Source organism: Tubulanus polymorphus, chromosome 3, assembly GCF_964204645.1.
Source record: "Tubulanus polymorphus chromosome 3, tnTubPoly1.2, whole genome shotgun sequence".
NCBI classification, from domain to species: domain Eukaryota; kingdom Metazoa; phylum Nemertea; class Palaeonemertea; order Tubulaniformes; family Tubulanidae; genus Tubulanus; species Tubulanus polymorphus.
In genome coordinates, this window is record NC_134027.1 from 22588313 (window position 1) to 22615370 (window position 27058).

The 27058-nt window shown below is 37.0% G+C and overlaps 1 protein-coding gene across 1 annotated transcript; it reads left to right on the top strand.

The window, feature by feature from the left end:
- Positions 1–20601: 20601 nt before the first annotated feature.
- On the top strand, positions 20602–26618 carry LOC141902194 (uncharacterized). Its single transcript, XM_074789835.1, has 8 exons — positions 20602–20623; positions 21975–22235; positions 22348–22635; positions 22702–22879; positions 23621–23643; positions 24324–24362; positions 24454–24498; positions 24708–26618. The coding sequence occupies exons 1-8, from the start codon at positions 20602–20604 to the stop codon at positions 24743–24745; spliced, it is 894 nt and encodes a 297-aa protein (XP_074645936.1). The 3' UTR covers positions 24746–26618.
- Positions 26619–27058: the final 440 nt, after the last annotated feature.

Sequence of the window (27058 nt, forward strand, 5' to 3'; positions counted from 1 at the left end):
TGCCCGGGTTTGATTTACGAATTAATAAGTTAGAGCCAGTGCATAACGGTTGTGTTGCATTCATGAATTTCACACAGATGCGGTTTGGTCGCCCCTTTAGCAGTTACTTCGTCCTCTTGTCTTTGGAGAACCAATTTGGGAGCCACCGTACGGTATCATTGGTCGTACTGCCTACCCTGTTTCTGTCGGGAGCCTTTGGCAATTCAGCTACTTTCCTGATAATGATAAGTCGCAGATTTCGGAGTTTATCTTACGCTAACTATCTGATCGTTTTGTCCCTGAGCGATTTTTTGTTTTGCGTCAATCTTACGTTGATGCCCGTTTTACAGTTTGTTCTCTTACACCTAGAATCTGGACCTATATTCTTCGTTAATTCATTGATCAGTTGTCAAATGTACGAATTCATAATGGGATTGATATCCGCAAACAGTTCGTGGTTGATAGTAGCTATATCTCTAGAACGTGCGGCGGTCGTGCTCTTCCCGTTCACATCTCGTTTGATATGTACACCTAGATTCGCCCGATGCGCCATTGTCATTATTTTCGTAGTGGACGCATTAGTAATCGGCATTCGCCCAGCTCTATTATTGGAATTCTCTGACCAGCTTTTCATGGGATGTTACTTCAAATTATCCGACGAGTCGTCACTTTTTATCACATTTTCCACCTATGTTTACGTTTTTCCTTTAGCTTTCATAATCGTATCAAATTCTGTGATAATCATTCAGTTATTCAGGGGTTCAGAATTGATTACGGCCGACAAGAAAACTACAAAATCAAAACGTACAACAATAATGCTCGTAACAGTTTCACTCGCATTCACTATATTTACACTACCAATTTCTATAAGCATATTCATACCGTTGCCCGCGGACCAAAAAGTATTTTTGTACGATGTATTCATACAGTTCCAAATGTGTAACTACGTCATCAATTTTTACATATATCTTTTACTGGGACGAGAAATTCGTGAATATTTCTGTTCAAAAGTTGGCTGTAAAATCAAATAACCAATCGAATGACCTAACTTTCGGGTTCGGATTCAAATTCAACCGACACAACTGCACAACTGGATCACTAGTGAAATACGGGTTCGTTTTCATTCTGGACGCAGATCATGAGCTGATTCATTAAAATCATCCCGCAAGTCCGATCTTTTCTCGGATGAAGCAGGTTTTACACGATACAAGTCGTAGCGGCGTAACAAATAAGGATCCACCGTCGTACAATACGTCCAGTCTTCAGCGCTTTGAATACTTTCTTTCAAGCGCATGTACCAACTTATCATAGAAACCATTCACTCTAACACATAATGAGATGACACTCATATATATCTTTATTTCTGTGTGGCTTTAAGATAAGATTGTGATTCGCGGGTCTAGATTACCAGGTCGGGATACTAAGATTCTTCCTATCAGATAGGAACAAGATTCGGGACGAGCCAATTTCTAATCATGCATGCAATTTAAATACTTGGTTGTTTAACTGGGGCTGTGTCATCGACCTGAAATGAATTCGAAAACGACGGAAGCAATATGATATACGTTTATTTATCAAAAGGAGCTGAAGCACGCGCCAGCTGCTGCAAACGGGATAAGTAAAAATCAATTTGATCATTAATTCTAATAATAAAAATAATTTATTTTTCATTCAACTTAAAGTACAAGATATAATAACGACAATAGTGAAGAGAAATAACAGTTAAATGAAGGAAGCAGTGAAAGCCTAGAGGCTGCACAGACTGCACCTGAAAACAATTATAATAACTATAGCAGTAATAATAAAAATAATAATAATAATTATATTTTTATTATTATTATTATTATTATTAATAATTATGATTATAATTACAATTATGATTATAATTATAATTATAATTATAATTATAATTTAACTTTTCATATACATTCGATCTTCTAATCGATTTCAAATGTCCCCTTGATCGACTGTTAAGCTGGGGAAAACGCCAAAGCAATCCGGCATGGTTAAATCATCGGAGGCTGCAGCAAAAGTCATAAAACTTTGCGAAAAAACTATATCGGAAAATGGGGAATCTACTGGTAGTTGAATATGGAACTTTCTTTTTTGTCGGTGGTTTCAAAGAATAGTCAACGGTGAAATTATCACCAATGGAAAAGTCTATTGTGAAACTGTCGCCATCGGGGTTTGATTTTCACCGGCGATTACAGTTCAGACTGTGGATTTCGCTATGAAAATCTATAGAAATCAGTATGCTGTACATGATTTGGGCATTCGGATCGCGCTTCCTGCATCAGCTGTATTCCCATGAATTGAATTGCAATTTGGTGTTTTGGTCAAGTTGGAGTCATATTGCTTTTTCTCGCTCGTCATTGACAAATGAACAAATACAAACCGCACCCTGTAAGTGCTTGGTACACACACTCGTTCAATACTGGCATGCTGGCAACTATAAATCAAGTATATCAGTACCAACCTGTACCCTAAACCGGGAACACGCCGAGACGAGAGTGAAACCACACCACACCGTGAAACTATAGTCTGCATCAGAAAAAAGTAAGTCGAAGCAAATATAGCCGCAAAGCAGCGCTAACGGTTTTTTATGATATTGGAACTGAAAAATGCACGTTGATGTATATCGTGATGACAACACCATTTTTTCCATTGTTTCCATTCGGATTCATCTCTATTCCGTCTAAAAGACTACTTTCCGACGGTTTTTTTCGACGAAGTATCAAATGTATCTAAAGAAAATCAAAGCCTTCCATCCAGCATAATGTTGTCATTTCGAATTGACCATCTTCGTACGTATATCTCGAATGAATATAATTGGCTAATGTTTCTTTTGCCAATTTCAACAATTACTTGGCGCACGGATTTTTATTCAGGAAAAAAATCAGGGGCGGAATGGGATAAAATGGGAAAAAAATCATTAACGGCTTCTTGAGATGGAACAAAACCAGGAGAAATAACATACGAGTACTTTCCACATAATATGTCGAAAGGACTGCAGAAAAAGATGAAAATGAGTTGAAATTATGATGAATTTAATTCAAGTGACATGAGAATTAAATGAAGAAAGAGAAGTTGATTCAATTGAATCACTAGATTGAGAATTAAGGTGGTCATGATAAAAGATAAACTTTCTATTTTGATTTGATAACTTAAGCGGAATCTCGGCAGGTGGGTCCGTACTCCAAGTAATTAGAAAAAGCCTTGTCACCATCAGTTTATATGTATATATTTTCAAATTCATTTTCCAGGTCGAATATGTTGAGTAAGTATCTAATCCAATCCGTATTATATCCCTTATCCGCGAACGAACTGAGATATGATGAATAAGACATACAAGTCTCCCAAGGCTTCGTAATGTGTTAGCGTTACAAATCGGATTTGAGGTAGGGTAAGAATCTCAAATGTCAAAACTTCTATCATTCAGAGTTAAGTGTTTGGTTATTTATTTTTTTCATTTTCTATTTCTTTCCTATTTTTAACTTTCATTTTCTTGTTTTTGTCAATTGATTTCAGGTCAACTGATTATATTGGCGCTTCTGTTTTGCACCATCTTTGCGTCGGTCTTGGCCATGGCCGCGGCCGCTGATGAACAGGACAAAGTTAGGAGCAGATTGCGTAGAGGTTGGCTCTCTAGAATATGGGGCCCGATGAAATTTACTAGAAAGGGATAAGAGCGACAAAATCATATCGACCATAAGCTGATATAGTATATACCTTGAGATAACTTTTCAAGTTCCGTTGCTTTTCTTGGTAAAAAAATATATGTTGTTCTTATGGCAAAATTCGAAAAAAAAACTGCATTTTGTTTGTGTTATGTTAGCAGGATGTTGTCTGTTTAAACTGGTTCGCTGTAGCGTTGTCGAAACGAAGTAAAACGCCCTCGGTGCTTTCGTTTTCACGATAAGTCGAAATCTTCTCGCTAGAAAAAAACGTTAGACCTAAGTTATTCAGGTTATATAGAATATTCCTTATTCAAAGACGAACGTTAGACCTAAGTTATTCAGGTTATATAGAATATTCCTTATTCAAAGACGAAGGTTAAGATCAGAAGTTGGGTATTTTCGGAGAAAGACGGATGCGATTGTCATATCATTTTACGGTGAAGGAAAATCGAGGAACTGGTTTATTCGGACCGATCTTTTCTCGGATGAAGTAGGTTTTACATGATACAATTCGTAGCGATGTGGCGGGTATTAAGGATTCCCCAGATAAACTCTTAACACAAAATGAGATCAAACCCATACATATATTTCATTTCTACGTGGCATTCAAAATGATATTATGATTCACGGGTGTGAATGTCCTAGTCGGGATAATGAATGAACATATTCATATGGTAACAAAATTCGCGTGCTCAATGATCTGAGACCAGTACCAAAGATTCTAGCGACAAGTCAATTTTTGATTGAGCAAACAATTCAGATATCTGGTGGTGGGTTTTATTCTGGGGCTACTTTCATATACCCTGGAAATAAATTTGAAAAACAGAAGGCATATGACATACGTGTATTTACCAAGAGGAACTGAAGCACGCCAGCTGCCGCAAACACGATACGGGAAAATGGGAGCGTGAAAACTGAATTGATTGTCCATCACCTCCCCGTGTTTTATACTCACTGGTCACGTCAATCCAGGGTTAATGGGTTCAAACCCTGGTGGCGACAGAGTTTCTTGGTCGAAGGTTATCTTGTCTGGTCTCTCCCCCATTGGGAAAAAGAAACATCGAACCCGCTTATAATGCCCTGCGTGGCGCTTAGCGGGTTGAGGGTGTTTAGACAAAATTTAAAAGAATAAAATAAGTATATCAGTCCCATCAGGTAGCTAAGCCGGGAACACGCTGAAACGAGTGAATCCACACAATATCGTGAAACATCAGAAAAAGGTAAGTCGAAACAAATATAGCCGCAAAGCAGCATCGACGGATTTTGTAATTTTGGACCTTAAATATACGTTGATGTTTATTGTAACCGACTGGTTGTTGTTTCGGCAGGCTTCATCTGTAACCGTCAGTCTGGAGAACTAGCATTTACGATTGAAGCCCACCAAAAATATTCAAAAAATGGGGAAAGGGTCGATATTACCAAGACTGAAAACTCCTTAAATATAAAATAAGACTCGTGAAATACATTTCATTACAAAATCAACGCCAAAATTCACCACTGTAATTGTTACGAAATTAACGTGTTTTGAATGGCCATGAAAATTGAGTCGAACCAAAAACAAGAAATAAGGATTCTTTCATTGCGTACGTTCAATAAGTTTACGCAATGAAAGAATCCTTATTCTCCTCGACAGAAATAATTGGTCCTCTTTACTAATAAAGCTGCTCCGGGACTTGTGTTCAATATGGAAACCATTTCTACGAATGCACAGTCTAAGCTCGATGTCTCTGAATGTTTTACATTATTCATTATTCTTTATTATTATTAAAAATTCCAGTTGTACACATTTTTGGAGTTGTACAATTAAGTAAACAATAAAATGTACGACAATTTGAGAATTTACGATTTACTGATTGTCACCGTTTCAAGTCCACACTTAATACAGGTTAAAGTTGTATGAAGTGAATTAAACTTGAAATCAATTGTTATTTTTTACTGAATTTCTACAGCGGATATTTTCATACAGAAATATTTGCGAACTTCCCGTCCCAATAAAAGGTATATGTAAAAATTTACCGAAAAGTTACAAACATGGAATTAATTGAAAATGTCATATAGAAACTCTCTCTGTTCCGGGGAGTGTAAAAAAGTAACAATAGTGGTTGGAAGTGTGAACATTGCAAATGCGAGTGAAACTGTTACGAGCATTATTGTTGTACGTTTTGATTTTGTAGTTTTCTGATCAGACGAAACGATTTTTGAACCTCTGAATAACTGAACGATTATAACAGAATTTGATGAAATGATCAAGGTTAATGGTATTATGTTTACGTGTATGTCAATTACGGAAAAAAGTGTTATTTGGTCAAATATATCTTGGTGGTAACATCCGAAAACTTCATCGGGAAAATGTATCGAAAAAGTAGGTAAAAGACATAGAACCAGCACATTCACTGCGGTAATTATCATTATAACAAATCTAGCGAATCTCGGTGTACATATGAAACGAGATATTGATTTGTTCAAACCTCTAGTTACATGTATAACTGTAAATCTAGTTTTCAAAATAGATGCTGCGTTAACAAGCGGCTTCGGCATCTTTATAGCGGTGTACTTACCCGCGGCGTACTCTAACTCAAGCAGGACAGCTTTATCGGGCATTCATCCCTGATTGGATAACCACCAAAATATAGCATTACTTCGAAAGATGGTGAAAAGATGATGAAAAAAAAACCCAATTCAATCCAAGCCCTAAGATGGATTGGAGAAGCCAAGTTGAGTCAACAACTCCACAAAATATCGAAAAAACTTTTCATCAATTGTAAATAATTTCCTGTGATATAATTCAATGTTAAATCAAAATTTAATTCTTCCTATATGAAGTCCCTGTAGATCATGCAAATTAACTTAACTGTAACGATGCGACCATCGTAACACTATCCTGGCGTATTCGTGTCTTGTATCTTAAATCAATGTTCTCTCAAATATTTCAAACTTGATTCTAAGAAAGTATAAGTGTATTCTAGATCGAAGTATTGCGTTATCGTAAATCCCCTATTTATTCATACTAATGCACGTTTGATAGAAATACAAACTAGGAAGTCGGATCATTATTACTCATTGATCTAATTGACGTTCGCTTCCATTTTTGTCTGGTCTGAGCTTAAACTTCTTTTGATAGCGTAAATAAGTCTCAACATCACTCCTCGGGACTATCGGACTTCTGACAAACTTGGTTAACTCTTCAGTTCGTAGAACGCTTTAGTTGGAATCGAACGATGTAAAACGTATTAACTTGTCCTAGCAGTACAACACAAGAACCATTTTTTCCCTTTATTGCTAACTTCTTCGGCCTATTTTGTTATCAATATATTGCGCAGTGGCGGTAAACAGCGTTCTCTGCATCGAAAAACTAACGCGAATAGCGGAAACAACCGTCATCGAACAGAACTACCAAAAACGAACGAAACAATATAAATGCAATACCTGTTGTCTGATAATTTATTTCGTATAGGTCACTAACATATCGGAGAATCGTTAACGTTTTAAACCGGCTTCATATTTAGCAAAGTAACTAGGACGATATATCTGGAACCTTTTTTGCCCATTTTCTCCCTATACAGGTGGACTTATACTCGCATTTGGTATTAATATTCTTGGCTGTCGTGCAAAAAGCTTTACAATGTGCTTTTATACCGGTGCAGTAGTCCATGCACGCGGTAACATTGAATTCAGCTACACCGGAAACACCTACTACAGCCAGTAGAACAACTGTGAATTAGAACAGTTTTCAGAGATTAACATTGGATATTCCTTGCAAGCTGGCGAAATAACATCACATTCAACACTTTATGTTTATTATGGTCAGTGCAAATATGTAAAATATAGTGTATTAAGGCAGTGACTGCTAAAATGTATTTACTTTATCTCTATGAGAATATACGTAGAGTAGCCGTGTTAACCATGTTTAAAATAAGTAACGAGACGAGTAGTACTGTTATAGGTTAACTATTCATTTGAAGCATGAGCTTTTGCTTCTAATGAATAGAAGCTTCATCAGGTGAATGAAGCCCGATGAAGCTTCTATACATTAGAAGCGAAAGCTCGTGCGTCAAATAAATAGTTAACCTATACAGTACTACTCGTCTCGTTACTTATCTATCTCTATGTGAAATGCAATCTAACTTACCGAGTGGAATTACAAGTAAACGCATCTTAAATGGTTGGTTTTGACACTCGAAACTATTAAGTATAAAGAGAAGAAAATGAATAGCGGTCGAATAGCACAATCTTAAATTCGACAAACTTCGTACACAGTTTATGAAATAAATGAAATCGCCACACCCCATGAACGAGGAGAGAGTCAGTGGGGAAAACCCACTACCATTCGTGATGAATCATCATGCAGTTATGTGTGATTGCAACATGTATAGTAATGAGATCGTTTTAATAGACAGATTTTCATAAAAATTCCTTGATTCAATCTAGGGGGATTTCTTAGGCTTTTTTATTAGTTGGAGAACGGATTCTCTTAAATCCTGCAAAAACTTCATGCCAGAGATAAGTATGCTTTTCCGTCCATGATAAAAAAAATGTTTTCTTAAAATTTCCCGTCCTCACTTTCGATCTAATTCTCCGTAAAAAGTCAGTTTTCTCCCACATTTGAATTCAATCTAACAGAGTTTTCACTCTTTTTCATTTGTTCTGAATAATATCTAGAGTACTAAAGTTTAATTTTGATTCTGGATTATTAAACATACGCATGTACATTTAGGAAAGTCCATATTAAGAATTGGATTGCTTGTGTTTATGATATAAGCGGTCTACGATATCAAAAACGGCTTATTCATTGTTTTTAAAAGGCTTAATAGAGGGAAATCATCGCGACTAAAGAATTATCATGATGAAAATGAATCTACGCAAAATCCGACGACGTTATTACCCGTGGTTTACCGTATACAACTATACCAAATACAATGATACATTTCATGGATCAGTTCTATACAAACTTACCGTCAATATTGCTGCTTGAATCTTCAGGCAATAATGTTATTAGCTGAATCAGACTGCACTCATATATTGTGTTTTGCCCTACACTTGAAGTTTAGAGGCGTGGCAAACCTCACTCGCTAACCCTGGATAATTGATTTTCTTGAACTATTTGAGGGTTTCGTGATCAGTTCCTAAACAATGGCATCAGAAATCTGAAGCTGTATTATAATCGCGAACCAACTATTGTTGTTGTATCCACGAACAAACCAGCTGACTACTGGAAATCTTTATCCGAATAAAAACACTTATTCTCTTTCCACCATTTGTTGGGACTTTGTGTATCCACACTAATGATATATGAAACAAAATAGAAATGAAATAGAGATAACTGTGTTCATTTTACTACTTTTACAGTTTCACGGTGTATTTTTTTCACATTAAGTCGACAATCATGTGAGTTATTTGATTAAATCGTTTGCCGTGATGTTAGCTAGCAGTACTTAGGACCTTGATGGCAGAGTCAATTGTCTCAAATATCCACCACCGCTGACCTTACATTATACGAATAGCCAAAAACCCTCCACTGAAATGCGCGTATCTCAGTGAAAACATGTGTGTTCCGAGTAACTGTGGATTCCGAGTCTGGCGGAATGTACATACATATTTGCTGTGTTGGAGATAGTCAGATAAATTTGGAAGTTTCTATAACATGACAGAACAGAGAATTGAATAACAAATACGATGTATAAAAAACGCCACCTAAGACAATCCTTAGGCAAGAACCCTGTTGATATAAGATTGTTACCATCGCGATCACCTAAAAGGGCTTGACAACAGGTTGGCTAGATGACGGTTTAACCGAAAACCCAAATAATTGTGGGCTTACGCAACAGGCGATATATCTAGAAAAGGCGGCCGAAACGAAAAGCCATGGGCTGAAGTCTAATTGACTGAACTGTAATGCATGATATTCTAACTTCCACTTTATTCCGGATTTCTGCAACAAACTCCAAGCAGCACGGTTGGTATGCCCCAAGTCCGAATCTGCGGTGTTGATAGCCACAGTATTTGAAACTGACATTTCAAGATACATAACAAATAGAAAACTCACACTACGCCTTATACGGCTCAACGCCATCATTCCACGATGACAAAATCTCCAGTGTTTGTAGTGTATAAGAAAGCGGAAAACTCCTACTTCTTCATCATAAAGGACTGAAAACATTCACAGTGGCCTATATCAAAACCAACATATCGTCCAAACGGTTCTTTGTAGATTGACATAAATGCAGCTCATTTCCCAACATGCCTGTTGCAGCACTTAAAAACTATACATTGACGAAAACAAGTATATATCAGAACTGGATGGGTAACGATGAGCGCTTTTATGCTAATGCTTTGTCAAACATTCACATAATTGACACTAGCAGATTTGTTTCGCAAAAGCAGTAGTGTGTTCTTTTGATAATTCAAATACATTATGGGTATAGGTCTAACCGACTGATTAAATCAATTCGATGTAAACTCAGTTCATATTTAATGGGCTGACTCGCGAGTGTTAAGTTTACTATGTTATATATCGTCATATATTAGGTTACCTATGTAATCGTATTTTCTAAAATTACCGCTGGGGAGTGGAGCTGATCTACTTTATCTATCAATTAAGAATTTGTCAATTGATAACGAAAAACACTATATATTTAGACTCACAGTGAAGTTAAACCCAGCCTAGGTTGCGCTGACTCAAACAATCGGACGACAATCGGGGTTGTAGACATTGTTGACGAGTAGAATCGGTCGACAATCGGGGTTGTAGACATTGTCGACGAGTAGAATCGGTCGACAATCGGGGTTGTAGACATTGTCGACGAGTAGAATCGGTCGCAGCCGAATTACTCCTTTTCTATAAATGTATCTTTGAGCGGGGAACTATTCCACGCTATACTGGACTTGAACCGCAAAGATCTGCATTTCATTTCCTTTAAAATGGTGTATAGATTAATTTCGTCGAGCAAGGGACTGCAGAACTATATGATATTCAATCTAAACATATGTTTTAAAAATGAGCACAAATTATCGAAACAATGGGGACCTTGAGGGACCGCCACAAAATGGCGCCTAGAAACTGGAAACTTCTTTATTCTTGACAAAAATTACAGCTGGCACTGATTAACCGAATTAACTGATCTAGCAATCCAGTTACCAGTACGGTTTCCTAATCCGTGAAAACTACTATACACTTAAAGCTACGAATGAAAAATCTATTACTAATCGGGTTAGCAGTAGCCTGATTTATAAAATGTACTTGTGTGTATTATTTGTTCACAATAAGAGGCAGATGTTCAAGAAAATACGATATTCAAATCTCATAGAAACACGTCAATCAAAATCAGCATATCTATAAAATATGCGCTGAAATGATTGTGATTGTCGTACTACACCGCAATAGCTGTCGGCACACGATTAAAACCGTAAGCAACTTCTTTTTGCTAATGCGATGCGTACGCATCGATAAAATGCCTTAATGTTTAGATAATTTCTTTTTACGTTTCTCGATTTCAGGTTTATCGCAATATATTCGAGATTACCTTTAAGAAATGCGTACATTCATTGTATTATCGTGTAAGTTTTTAAGTACGGTAGTTTGGGCTTTACATGTATCATAACATCTTTTATTTCAAGTATTTGACGGATTCAAATATCGTAATCAGCATCATTCTTTGAGGCTATGAAACAAACTTGATTATCCTAAACGGTTTCACCGACTGGGGTCAATAAAAATCGGTGTAGAAAAATCATAGTATTTCAAATAATATTACAAACATATTGATATAACGGTTTTATCTGTATATGATTTATATAAAGTGTCTCTCATAATATGTGCAAGTCGGTGCTACATCATCAAAATGTCGTGTATTTGTAATTGCTTGAATTTCCTAACTATCATTTTACATTTTTTTTGGATTTTGTACTGCTTTTAACGCATCAAACTCATAGCGATTTCAGACTGGTTTCGCCGCAACCTTCACCCTTTTTAAATGCCCAAGCTTTGACTTCAAGGCTTCATTTTGAAGTAATGGAAAGTATGATTTAACGGTCGATAGATATATGTATCTTTAGAAAGAAACTTTCATCAATTAATAGCATCAGTTTTCTAAAGTATACCAAACCCTAAGCCACACGACTGCTAGCTCAATATCAGCTACTATGGTCATTATTATGTTCTATATTTTAGTGATTCTGCTCTTTTTCGTGGCTTATTCACCAGTTGGAGGTGTTACAATCCATGGAGCAATTAGAGATGCGTGTAAGGCAGCTGGTGGGTATGGTGTATTCTGTAGAAGAATAGGCTTAGTTAGCGGAGAATGTCGTGAGCTAGGCTTTTGTTACGGAAGATTTTACATGGACAAGCAATATCAGTTGTTTAATATGTTCCCAGTGTGGAACTATACTCACGTACCGGTATAGAATATAAATGATTCTCGTGAAATAAAATACCTGTTGCTTGTACTTGAATGTATTGTCACCGTCATCATTAATTATTGTGCGTGAAGCAGGACTCAAGCTAACTTCCGGTACTTCCAAAACTAACCGAAAACAAACCATTATGGATTAATCCAAAATGGGACAGATGTGATTATACCATGAACCCCGGTTTATCCAATGCACTATGAAGTATCAAATGATCCTATGATAGTTCCTCCGTTGGTTAAAAAAAGATTTATTGTCGCTAATATGGTTTATGGGATTATCAAAAATTGAGTAGTTATGGAATTGGTCAGCGACTGCCTGATGTCATACGTATTCATATTTTTACCAAACTCGTTCAAATCTACATACCTCACGTGAACACCATACCATAATTGACAAATACATCGACCGGTTTGTATACTTTGAAAGAGTTATTTATAACAAGAATAAATCCACTACGCCATTTCAGAGGATGACACCGACCTAGATATGAAGATTTGACTGGAAATTATTGATATTAATATCTTTATTGGTGATTAGTACGTAGAAATTTACCTACAGATTTTTCAACATTACGATCGTTTAGTATCAGCAGTGTGGCAGAATGAATCGGTGTTGTCATATCACGGAATCGCAGAATTTTCCGAAAACACAGAATTTCTTCATTTTCACTATACATAGTAACCGAGTTTTTTTCCAAGGGATACCCCGTGTTGGACATGGCACCGGACGCATATTTTCATTGCCGGTACCTGGTAGGCCTATGCGATAATCTATTACTATCGTCACTCAACAAATTAACGATACCTCCAGACTTGAAATTGGAGAACCTACGTAGGCAATTTATCTATCAACATTGCATGAGACCGCATCTACGAGTTCTGTGTATGTTACCATTAATAAACATTTAACTAATTGAATATATGCTGCATCGTAAAATGGATATAAAAACGATGATTTATTTAGACTGCACTCTTTAACTGGTCGTATTAAGACGAAACTGAGGTATGTTTTTATTTGGGTTTTTAATGCGTCTCGTGCATCTAACTTGTGATTAATGCGAATGTGGTGTATCTAGAAGAGTTAATAAAAGTTGTTGAATGATATTAAAAATAATATACGAAGTGGTATCTTTTCTTAATTCCGTTCTATTTGTGAAGAGAAAGCTGTTACTTAGTTGCTCCTCCGTGTTGATTCCTTGAGTCTAAAAAACTGTCTATCGGTACTAGACGGCGGTTTCTATCAAAATATTTTTTAAGGAACCGCGGTACATGTTTGGTAGTAGCACATTTCACGTCTGAAACTATGGCCCAAGCTAGAGCGACCATGCTCAAATCTACTAAGATCGCAATAAGTGGAATAACTTCGATAACCGATGATTGTTCTCATGCCAATCTTTTTTCCGACTATATTCTGACTGATGCTGTTGAACGGTATCATAGAACAATGTCAGAAAAATTGCGTGCTAAGTGTGATTCGAAGCTAACTTAGTGCATTGATTGGTCCGGTGCCTTGTCCGACCCGGGTATTCCCGCGGGAAAACCCAGTTACTAATTGTTGTGAAAGCACAGGCACTCGTCGATGGGCTTGGGATACAGTTGCTGGGGTTTTTGAGTGTATCTGTTTTTTGAGTGGTTATTCTGCAATAAATCCGAGAAAAAATGTCTTGGTACTGATGATACGTTTGAAAAGATAATGGCCGCTGGCTCCACACACGGCGACCTCACAAAACACTAACAAACTTCGTTTTTCAATCTGAAATTAAAACTTTTATTTTATATGACACTTACTAGTGATGTGACAGTTATATATCATATTATTCCATCCGACTGTGAGACACTATCAATTTGTGAAACGTCTTTAGTAATATAAAAAAAATAATTTATCAGTCATAATAACGCGTACTCCTACTACAGTGGATTTCGATCGATCATGATCCGATCAAGCCGAATAACCGTTCGATTCTGAGATGTTTTTTGAAAGATTTCGGACAACTTTTACAAGACATCCAACTCAGATATCACTCGAGTCGGTCATATCATTACGGTCCCAAGATGAGATCCGGCTCGAGCGGAGTATAGAGTATTGATGGAAGAATAGAATCGTAAACATTTATTTGTGAAAATAATGTATTAGCCACGACAACGCAGCAAATCGAGTATAATAGAAATCGCACATTTATAGATGAAAACTTCGTCACCTCCCCGTGTTTTATACTCACTGGTCTCGTCAATCCAGGGTTAATGGGTTCAAACCCTGGTGGCGACAGAGTTTCTTGGTCGAAGGTTATCTTCTCTGGTCTCTCCCCCATTGGGAAAAAGAAACATCGAACCCGCTTATATTGCCCTGCGTAGCGCTTAGCGGGTTGAGGGTGTTTAGACAAAATTTAAAAAAATTAATTAAGTATATCAGTCCCATCCTGTACCCTAAACCGGGAACACGCTGAGACGAGTGAAACCACACAACAACGTGAAACATCAGAACAGGCTTATTGGACCTTAAAGATACGTTGATGTGTTTTGTAACCGGCTGGTTGTTGTGTCGGCAGGCTTCATCTGTAACCGTCAGTCTAGGGAACTAGCATTTACGATTTGAGCACAGCAAAAATATTCAAACAATGGGGAAAGGGTCGATATTATCACGACTGAAAACTCCTTAAATATAAAATAAGACTCGTGAAATACATTTCATTACAAAATCAACGCCAAAATTCACCACTGTATTTGTTATGAAATTAACGTGTTTTGAATGGCCATGAAAATGGAGTCGAACCAAAAACAAGAAATAAGGATTCTATTCTATACGCTTATTGAACGTACGCAATGAAAGAATCCTTATTCTCCTCGACAGAAATAATTGGTCCTCTTTACTAATAAAGCTGCTCCAGGACTTGTGTTCAATATGGAAACCATTTCTACGAATGCACAGTCTAAGCTCGATGTCTCTGAATTTTTTACATTATTCATTATTCTTTATTATTATTAAAAATTCCAGTTGTACAAATTTTTGGAGTTGTACAATTAAGTAAACAATAAAATGTACGACAATTTGAGAATTTACGATTTACTGATTGTCACCGTTTCAAGTCCACACTAAATACAGGTTAAAGTTGTATGAAGTGAATTAAACTTGAAATCAATTGTTATTTTTTACTGAATTTCTACAGCGGATTTTCATACAGAAATATTTGCGAACTTCCCGTCCCAATAAAAGGTATATGTAAAAATTTACCGAAAAGTTACAAACATGGAATTGATTGAAAATGTCATATAGAAACTCTCTCTGTTCCGGGGAGACTGGTAAAAATGTAACAATAGTGGTTGGAAGTGTGAACATTGCAAATGCGAGTGAAACTGTTACAAGCATTATAGTTGTACGTTTTGATTTTGTAGTTTTCTGATCAGACGAAACGATTTTTAAACCTCTGAATAACTGAACGATTATAACAGAATTTGATGAAATTATCAAGGTTAACGGTATTATGTGTACGTGTATGTCAATTACGGAAAAAAGTGTTATTTGGTCAAATATATCATGGTGGTAGCATCCGAAAATTTCATCGGGAAAATGTATCGAAAAAGTAGGTAAAAGACATAGAACCAGCACATTCACTGCGGTAATTATCATTATAACAAATCTAGCGAATCTCGGTGTACATATGAAACGAGATGTGAAAGGGAAGAGCACAACTGCTGCACGTTCGAGAGATATAGCTACTAATAACCAGGAACATTTGATGACCGCAAGATCCATTATGAATTCATATATTTGACAACTGATCAGTGAATTCATCATGAATATAGGACCATTCCTACCGTACATGAGAACAAACTGTAAAACAGGCATCAGTGTACAATTAATGCAGTACATAGAATCACTGAGAGACAAAGCGATCAGATAGTTAGCGTAAGATAAACTGCGAAATCTGCGACTTATCATCATCAGGAAAGTAGCCGAATTACCGAAAGCTCCTAACAGGAACAGGATAGGCAGAATGACCAATGACGCAGTGCGGTAGATGCCAGACCTGTTCGCCACAGACATGATGACAATGTAACTGTTGTAAGTTCGACCGATCTGCATCAGAGATGAATTCATGATTCACGCGAGAAAAGTTCTCTTGAAGGTATAGACTGACTGTATGAATAGACCAACGCAACGCAAATTATAGCACTGTCTTATTTGTTGAAGCTCACAATGTGTTGTTTGCAAATCAATTCTCAGAAATAAGACACAATTTGCACTCAGAGTTTGTTAGTTAAAGTTTATTATTATCGTGCAAGATATAAATGTTATTCTTTGTAAATGGTGAAATAATATGAAAAAAATTGGAAAATGTTTGTACACGTTAAATTCGTTCTACGTCCGCTCACAGAATAATATCATATTAAATAAGCAAGTAAAGTAATCAATCATGAACCGTGGCTAGATGGAGTTCGACAACCGTCTCAGATAGCGGAGGTACCGAGTTCGAGACCAGTACAGCCACACACACACACAGTCTAAGTAATCCGTATTTTATTCAGTCATATCGATTTGATAACATTGAATGAAAATTTAGAAACAATTTGATAACTAGGAAGAGTTCTATTCGTCATTCAATTAAGCTCAGAAGTTAAGTTAAGATTATGATTTCAATAATTTGTGGGAAGTCGCGGAAGAAGAATTCTAGTTATCCGTAGTTTTTTTAAATTTGTTTTGGAGTTTACAAATTGATATACAATGTAATTTACTGAATTCCACTGTAACTACTATGGTGGCTGCTACTAAGGGCCATGAAAATACATCCCGACAAAAAAATAATTTCGTCATGAAAAATAAATTTCCATCGAAAAATATTTCGTGAGTCAAAAGAAAATCAAGTTTTCTTTAAATCTAACCAATGTGTGAAGGTCTGGCTAAAGACGACAGGTGACTGACTATCCAAAGAAATCTGCGGCCGATAATTCGTTTCGTCTTGGATATCGTTGTTTGTTGAAACGAGTTGAAAACCCGCAGATCACCAGTCCAGTAGGGTAGAGGGTGTTTACGGCTCACCTCATCGGATAATGAGTCCATTTTCCTGATGAAGCTACTATATAATATTAGCGAAAGCTTATACTTCAAATAAATCTAGTTAACCTTCAAAGTTTAGTACCGTACTTGTCTTCACGTTGAGTGATGCGATACAAGGTTAACACGGCTCCTCCACAACTAGCTGATCCTCACATAATGAATTAAATTTTCAATTTCAATTCAATTCATTGCCCGACAAAAAGAAATTTGCAGGGAGCAAAACGTGACAATAATTACAAAATCATACAATATGGCTCGACATGATTAAGTGAAAAATTTCAATCACTTTTCTGATTTTTCCGATGGCACACAATAACATTCTAAATTTTCAATTCGAGTAGCATATTGCGCAGGTGAATAATCATCAAACAGGTTCAACTTTCTTTTTAGTTTTGTTAGTTTGTCATTAACAATGCTCGGAACAACTTCCTGCATATGGCTTACTGCAAAATCCAGTTTTCACAATTTCGATATCTTTGAATACCAAGCTCACCGTCTTGCACAATACTTCCTGGTTGGAACAAACCTTCTTTCATATACAAACATTCTTTTTGTACATTTCTGCAACGTAGATCGCGCAGTCACATTCAATATAGTAGTAACTTTGATGGGGAATTTGTTTATTTCTGTGGTAAGTTCATCTTTAAGCACACATCAAAATCTTCATGAATCAGAGACGAAAATTGTTTTTGCGTATCGCATGTAAGTGTGTAAGTTCACAAAATGAACACACTTTTATTGAAAAACACTTTCGTTTTTCAGTGTTACTACATTCTGTCATTTTTAGTATTATTTCATTTCATATTATAAAAGCGTTGCTTTATTTCAAATCTATGACGTCACTGAAAAAGTAAGAATTAAGTGGAAAATTATCTGATAATCATGATTTTGAAACTGCTATCAAATAATAAAGAAGACGAATTCACGAACACAGTACAAGAATTTATTAATTTCCAGACAACAAAAGCTACAAAATACAAATACATACAAAATACATACAAATACAATTACAAATTACACAATACACCTAATAATAATCTAACAAGCATCTTAACGTAAAACATCGAAAAAGATCACAAAAGTCAAGTAAGTCAATTCTTAACTCATTTAGTAATTAGATCCGTGCGGGTAGCTCGGTTGGTTGAGTGGAGGACACCAAGAGGCCCCTTGTTCGAAACAATCTCTTGCGTTGGCTGTTAAGACACATACATATAGGCCTACGCAGTTTCGGCCCCAAGTTTTGGTCCCAGTTTACTTTTGAAATAGAAATTGGCTATATAGTGTGTAAAAACTAATGACCTAGATGAAAAATATTGTCATTCCAGTTTCCATAAGAATATGATGATATTTTCTTTATAAGAGGTCTGTGGTTGTTGTTCACAAAAGGCAACGGTGCAACATGTTTATAAAGGTACGTAAGATCTATCTTGGGTTTGCTTTATATGATTAACTGGTCTATAAAGATCAGATGTTGTCGGAATCAGGTCGTTTGGGCCCAGTTTCACCGTCCTAACATAAGTGCAAAAGTGGTTAAATCATTAGACTAGTCATAAGTTGTTGGACTGGCTATGGAACTAAGTTGGTCTTAGACTGGTTTTAAATCTATGCTTTTTTCTGTGCAACTGCCCGCTACACAATTTTGAGTTCAATTTAACTCTGGGTCCACAGGCGTCCAGATGCGATATGTTCCGACCCAAGTTCATGTGTTTTCAACTTGAATTCAAGTTGAAATTAGGGCAATTGTAATATTTTAGATACTTTTGCAGAAGTGTTCAGGCGTGACCCTGTTCGTGTGTCTAACGATGGTGTACACCGAAACAAATGGTTAGTAGGAATTTATCTCCAAATACGAGAACAATTGTTTACAAAAATCTGTAATTAACACAAAATGGTGGACATTTCGTGAAATTCAAATTGACTAAACTCGTCCTAGTCCTCAATTAATTTCGTCTAAAACTTCAACACGATGAGTCAGTTATATATCAAAGTTGCTATAGTTAGCAAGTATATATTATATAAACCCAATGGATACAATTATCAGGAGCCTGTTCCTTAGATCTCGGGGAGTGAATGAATTTTCATATGCACTTGGAAAATGAAAAGGAACTATTCTTATGTTTAATCACAAGCTACCACTATGCAGGGAAGTGTGATGACACTCATCACACTTCCCTGCACTATGGAACTCTGATATCTGAGAATTACAATCCGCCATAAACTTTCATAAGTATGAGTATCACAGGGCAATTCTTCAAGATTTGACCAAGATTGTACCAAATAAAAACCCACAATAGATATGAGTTTATTTTCTAATTAACAGTTTTGGGGTTACTTCTAAACCCCATCATCAGAGAAAGTAAAATGATACAATAATGGGCTCAAGTATAAAATATGGCCTTTTTGCCTGACGTATCAATACGCACAATGCTGACCAAATATCTGCCAATCTTAACATTCCCGACATAACGACATTCCGACATACCGGCACTCCCGACATACCGGCACTCCCGACATACCGGCACTCCCGGATACTGGAGTTGAGCCGGTTCAACTCAAGTATCCGGTAAAATAGTTCTTGAGGTGGAAACTTACAACATCATAAAAGCAGTAATTCGGTCCTGGATTTTATCCTATTGTCAACATCGTCAAAACCTCGTCAACATCGTCAACATCGTCAACACCGTCATCATCGTCAACATCGTCAACACCATCATCATCGTCAACATCGTCAAAATCGTCATCATCGTCAACATCGTCAACATCGTCAACACCATCATCATCGTCAACACCGTCATCATCGTCAACATCGTCAAAACCTTGTCAACAACGTCAACAAAAAACAAATCTATATCGTAATAAGTGTGATTATTGGTGCCGGAGGGCGCTCGAAAATAATCTCCAGCGCGATGACAAAAGTCCAAGTAATGCGGTGTTAAGTATTTCTCCTATCGTCAACATTGTAAAAATAGGGTATTTGAAAAACTATATCCCCCACGATCCCACGATATCGGTTGTTTAGTTAAAATGATTAATAGTGAAATACCATTTCATTTGGATCTGATTGAGTTTTCTCAAATATTGAGTCGTTTTTTGAATTAGAATTAACTAGAAATAGGCCTACTTTATTGTCTACTGAAGCGGAAAACGTTTACTCGTAGTGTATGCTTCTATATGACGTCTGATTATGAATTGTTTCATTAAAGATTAATATTGTAAGCAAAAATCAAGTAAACTGTAAAATGTTTTATTCGGTTATTGATGAATCTACGTACTTTCACATTTTCAGTACCCCCGAGCGGACCATTTCTGACATCTCGACCAGACACCGCCATCAACAACATCGTCGCAGTACAGGAGAATTCACCATTAACAATCACATGTGACGGTTCACAGTCTGGAGCTACAGGACTGACGTATAAATGGAGTGGTGTCAATCTATCTGGACAGTCTAATAATGTTTTCATACCCTGACAGGAATAAGATCACAATGTTACGCATGATGTTGTATCGTATGCTAGTCTCGCTTTCGCTTGGCATTTCTCAACTGTACCGGGTGTCTGGATCCCCCCATATATAATATCTAAGAGGCGATACAGACGTCCACTGGTAAATATAGGGGTTTAAACAATATCTATGAATATCGCTTTTGTCAACAACAAAATGAGGTAACCACAGCGTACACCATTGTGCAGCATCAACCTGTCCCAAGATAGATGCCAAATTCAGGCAGGAATTGAATTAATCACGTAATTGTGGAACTGGATCAAGGCATAAATATCAATTTAAATAGCAGATTATTGTCTTTCTCAAAAAAAGAAAAATATTTCAAATCTTAAAAGGAAGTGCATCACTAAAGTACCATTCTTTTATAATTTTCATAGTTCCACCACCAGTTGAGGCCGTCAAACCCTTGGCTGCGAAAATAGGAGAAACTGCCAAAATCATGTTTAACTGTGACGCAAATCCAGCAGCAAAATGGAGTTGCAATAATTATATGATGAGAAACTTAAATTTTTCCGTGATTAACAAAACTCATTGTGAATTAACTGTGAAATCTGTTCAAACGTCTGATTATGGAATCTATGAATGTGATCTCAGTAACTCATGTGGCGGAGGCAGAGTTTTACTTAAACTCACAGAGCCTGGTAAAGTATAAGACCAGTAAATTCAAAACAGTACATACGTACATTTTTGTGCGTTCCCCGATCTTCGACCGCCATTTTTCATTATTCTGGTGTATAAACTGCATTTTGAAAGAGAAATCATGCATTCCTCTTTTCACTTGAATAAATTTAGCCAGCTCCCGGTCTACATGTATGCGATGCATGTGGATGCGTACCTACTATTTGAGTCCCGCAGTATACCCAGGCGCGGATCCAGAGGGGGTGCTCGGGGTGCTGTAGAACCCCCCCCCCCTTAAGCCCACGGCACACCTTTTGCGATTTATCTCATGATCGCATACGATCATACGACGATACGATAGTAGTAAAGATTTGCCCCAGCTTTAGAGTCAACAATACTTTTCCGATGCCGACATTTTTGCTGCATTTAAAGCCCGTCACACGCCTTTGCGATTCATTGTATGATCCCTCTTTGATCGGATGCAAAATGTAGGTTCAACGTATTACCGAAATTTAAGAAAGATCACATCGTCGGCATAAGTCCCCCTCTCGGGCTTTACACTGACAGCACGCTCCCCTCTACGAAATCCTGGATCAGCGCCTGATATCCTACTATCATCTGAAAAGCTGACATTCAACGCCGCCAAGGTCGCTATTCCCATGAAGTCCATCATCTTATTTCTGTTAACTTTAGGACCCCCACAATCCCTCGTAAAGCTGGTAGCCTACACACGATGAGCTGCATCTGTGGAGCTGGAATGGACGTCTGCATTCAATGGTGGCTCCGAACAAACGTTCACCGTCAGTTACAGAGCTTCAGACTCCATACAATTCATCAATAAAACTGGAATACCTGATCCCGGTTACGGAAAATGGGTGCGAACAAATGTAACCGGATTAAAACCAGCGACTGATTATCAGTTCAAAGTGAAAAGTATCAACTTAAATCCCGGTGATAATACAAGTCCATTTACTGATATAGTTACAACTAGAACAAATAGTAAGAAATGTCTACATAATTCTCTTCTCGGATTTAGGAAAAACTCGGCTTCAAGCTCCGTATGTCTTCAAAACTGTGCTCGAAAGTAATCATGTTTATGATACATTTTTAGGTATTCCGAGTGAAATCGTATTAGCTTTAAGTACAGCTACAATCACAACGAAAGACGATTTTGTTCTGGTGATTTGCCAGTCATTTCAGTCAGGGTACAGCGTCTACGTGGAATACTATACTAAAGATACAAACCAATGTCAATCTACCAAACCTGTAAAAAGTGCCGGTGCCGATCTTTCGATACGTATTGCGATCAATATCAACCCCGGCCATGCTTACAAGTACAAACTTATCATAGCTAATATTGATGGCGTCATCGCACGCAGAGAGCTTCATTTGGAAGAAGGTAAGACGCCTCGTTCTGTAATTTATCATCGCTGTGTTCGGGAAATTATAAAATGTATTGTTTCAGCGAACCGATCCCATTCTTACGGAAAGCAAGAACAGCCCTCTCTAGATACGCTGATTATTGCCGGTGTTGTTATTGGTAGCATATCGTTTGTTCTTGTAGTGGTCGTAGTGATCGTACTTTTGATAAAACAACTCAGAAACGGCCCCGGACGCGCCTTCAACAACAACCCAAATAGAACGTGAGTTTGTTTTACCAATTTTCCGCCCTTTGTTTTGTACCGACACCAAATGCCACCTTGAATGCATTTACCGAAAAACAAGACTGCTGTGTTCCATTTAAATCGTATTGAATCGGAAATTCATGACTTTACTGTTGAATGCCGGCGCTGCATGACCAACAAAGAAACATTCTTTTTACGGCAGTTGATCAAAATAACAACGCGTTTAGAACTATGAATTGAACGAGAAATTTATATTTTTGATGCAAAATTGTCAAATGGAAGCAAGTCGTTTTGTGTCCGAGGCCTGGTATAGAATATATCAAGAAATAAATATTAGGGCCTAACCCGGTATTCTGAACCACAATAATTTGAAAAAGAAATTGTAAACAAACGAAAATGATTATACTTATACACATGTCGCTCAAATAAAGATGCCATGCCGTACCATGCCATGCTATGTCCCATTATAGATTAGTCACGCCTATCATTTTGGCTTTTAAAATGACAGCTAGTCAATTATTGTTGATTGTTTAGTTCATTTGACTTTTTATTGTTTTCTCCGATCAGCAGCTCTTATGTTTTGTAATTTACAAAATGGCGGATAATATTAATTCAACAAAGATGGTTAGACGATATAAGCAGAATGCTATTCAGTTCCTCGTTTAGGTAGTTTGGAGCGAAATCGACAGACAATTCCATCTCCATTTATACGTAGAATACTAGCTGAATTATATTTCGCATTTAAACTTCTCGTTTCAGAAAAACTGAAGAATCGATGGCAGGTAACTAGTGATTAAATATATTCAAAATATACTTTAGCGTTGACCCTTTTCGATTGCACTCTTCCAGAAGATAAATTATCTACGTTCTCTTTCGATTTCCGTGTTTATATGTTACTGTCAATTCTTCTATCAACGATGACGGCATCTAAATGTACGGAAGCGATAAAGGGCCTCGAGATGTCGCGTTCAAACTCGACAAGTCGCCATATTTATGTCGATATAATGCGATATATCGCGTCAAGTCGACATGAATATGTCGACATATCGTGACGTTTTCACGACAAATTTCGCTTTTTCGCCCATTTTCCACGGGACAAGCCGTCATTTGAAGACACGTCTAAATGTAAGATGAGGACGCCAGTGATATGGCGACTGAGTTTCAAGTCGTCACGAATATGTCAACTTGTCGCGAGGAAAGTGGTCGAGAGAACGAAATAGGTCGTCAAAATGTCACGATGTATCGACATATTCATGTCGACTTGACGCGATATATCGCGATATGTCGACATAAATATGACGACTTGTCGAGTTGGAACGCGACATCTCGAGGCCCCTTATCGCTTCCGTATAAATGGCATCGATAAAGAAATCAACCCCTTTCTACATATTTAATCTTGTGATAATGTTAATTTGAACATGATGAATTGTAATGATTAGTTCATGAATCATTTTCACCGCAGTTTATTCTGAAAGTACTGAAGTCGTGGACACAGATTCTCGTACGTATATTAGCAGGGAATTAAGAAATACTCCATTTCAATAACCTTTGATATTTTTGGGTGATATAATCATGTGCCTCTAATATTTCAGGTGATTACGCCACGGCATCACCGTATATAAACACGGCTTTTAGCGGTAAGTATCGTCAAAATATTTTAGAAACATCCACAGGTATAGATGTCATCATTTCTTGTATCAAATATGGTTTTTCAAATATGTTTTTCAAAATATATGCAAGCGGAACCTTGTCATTTTCAGATCAGCCATCTTTCTTATGATCTGGAACATGTTTATTCATTACCTTCAATGTTTCTAATTTTCTTTTCATTACATTTTCTTTTCAGAAATCGAGCCAGACTTTTACGAAGATGTAAAGGAATAGTAAATGATCTGGAACTTACAAACGTTAAATATCTCCTAATACATATAACCACGATTTAATTTATACGTCCATGAATAGACATATGCTTCTTCATTTATGCATATCGGTTTGATCGGCAAAAAGAATACATTGGAGCAACTTGGATGCGTTAACACAATCGTTTATATACGATGTAGTTTCTTATTCTTTATTCGATGAAAACTTGTAACAGAATGTAGCAATAAAATGAAATAAGCTAAAAAGTGAATTCGACACAAATAAGAATAAAGATTTCTATAATTTGTGGGAAGTCGTGAAAAGGGAATTCCAAATCATCCAAAGTTTTATATTTTTTTTGCTTTCAAATCCACATAATGTAATTTGCCGAATGTCACTGTAACCTGTCAACGGGCTTAAGTTGTATGAGTGGATCTGCTTGAAATCAATGGTTATGCGTGTAGATTTCTACAGCGAATTTTCATACAGAAATATTCACGAATTTCTCGTCCCAGCAAAAGATAGATGTAGAAATTTACCACATAGTTGAAAATGTAGAACTGACCAAAAATGTCATAAAGAAATTCTTTCTGCTCCGGTGAAATTGGTAAAAATGTATTGATAGCAGATGGAAGATTACATATCGCGAATGCGAATGAAACTGTTACAAGCATTAGCGTTGTACGTTTCGATTTTGTAGTTTTCTGATCAGACGAAACGCTTTTTGGACCTCTGAATAACTGAACGATTATAACAGAATTTGATGTAATGATCAAAGCTAACGGTAAAAGATAAGCTTGGATGTCAAATATGGAGAAAAATGTAATTTGGTCGAATAATTCATAGTAACATCCGAAAAACTGGTCGGGAAATTCACTGCAATGATTATTAATGTAGCAATTCTAGCGAATCTCGGTGTACATATGAAACGAGATGTGAACGGGAAGAGCACAACTGCCGCACGTTCTAGGGATACCGCTTCTATCAACCACGAACTATTGCCCGCTGCAAGTGTCATCGCAAATTCATAGATTTGACAACTGGCCAGTGAATTCATCAGAAATATAGGACCACTTTCTACGTGCCATAGAACTAGCTGTAAAACAGGCATCAGCGTAAAATTGATACAGTATATGGAATCACTGAGAGACAAAACGATCAGATAGTTCGCGTAAGATAAACTGCGGAATCTGCGACTTATCATTATCAGGAAAGTGGCTAAATTTCCAAAGGCTCCAAGCACGAAAAAGATGATTAAAATGACCAATGACGCCGTGCGGTAGATTCCAGACCTGTTCACCAGGGACATTAGTACTGTGTAACTAGCATAAGGTCGACCGATTTGCATCTGAGTTAAATTCATGATTCATGAGGAAAGCAGATACTAAATGTCTGATTCACGCGTGAAGGCAAACTCTTGTGTAGACTGACTGACTGGAAATAATGTAACGCAAATGAAATAATGTTTTTTGAATGGAAGTTCACGATTTATTGTTCGCACCAAATGAAAAGTCAATTCTTTGAAACCTGACAAAATACACTCAAATTCATGAAAGTTTATTGCTGTGCTAAATGTAAATGTAACTAAATTCGATGTAAATGTTCGTTGTTGCAGAATTCATTGTAAATGGTGAAATATACGTAAAACATCTGAGCACGTTGGGCAATGTTTGCTCAAAAGTTCGTTCTTAGCGAGGTCAGAATGATATCAAAGTGAATTCCCACCGCTGAGCAGGAAAACTTCTACCCGTAAACTATAGTATTCGACAACCTTCTCAGATAGCGAAGGTCCCAAGGTCGAGTCCAGTGCATGGAAGCACATTAACTATTACTGCGTTTCTCATTAACTCTTACTTGTGTTTCTCATTGATGAATATCAATCTAATGTTGATAGTGGAAATTAAGAAATGAATTTGAAAACTGGACGTATCGGCCCCACTCCCCGCGGTGGTGGCGCCACCCCGCGGGATTTACGCAAAGCCGCAGAACACAAACACGGCCACTCTCTCAATTTTCAATGATAGAAATCGTGTGTGCATTTCAATTATTTCGGCTGTTAGGGTTTTAAGGCACAATATAAGTTGATGATGTGATATGGCGATATTAATTAATGATAATTCCGCAGTGAAGCTAGTCACGAACGGTGCCGATTGAGTGTACAGCTGCCAAAAACACTGAAATGTGCGTAGTTGCGTAACTATTTGCAGTGAATTGCTGACGAAACATGAAGCCTTAACGGCCGTTTAAAAAAAAATTATACCAATCGCAATTATAAAAAAAAATGAGATAGAACCTAAGTTAAAATTCTGGCCATTTCTAAAATGTTATTAATTATTA

Excerpts from the sequence above, each read along its gene's own strand:
- LOC141902194 (XM_074789835.1), top strand. The coding sequence starts at position 20,602 with ATGTTACGCATGATGTTGTATC. Across the intron at positions 22,636-22,701 it reads AGAGCTTCATTTGGAAGAAG|CGAACCGATCCCATTCTTAC; the intron begins GTAAGACGCCTC and ends GTATTGTTTCAG. Across the intron at positions 24,499-24,707 it reads TATAAACACGGCTTTTAGCG|AAATCGAGCCAGACTTTTAC; the intron begins GTAAGTATCGTC and ends TTTTCTTTTCAG.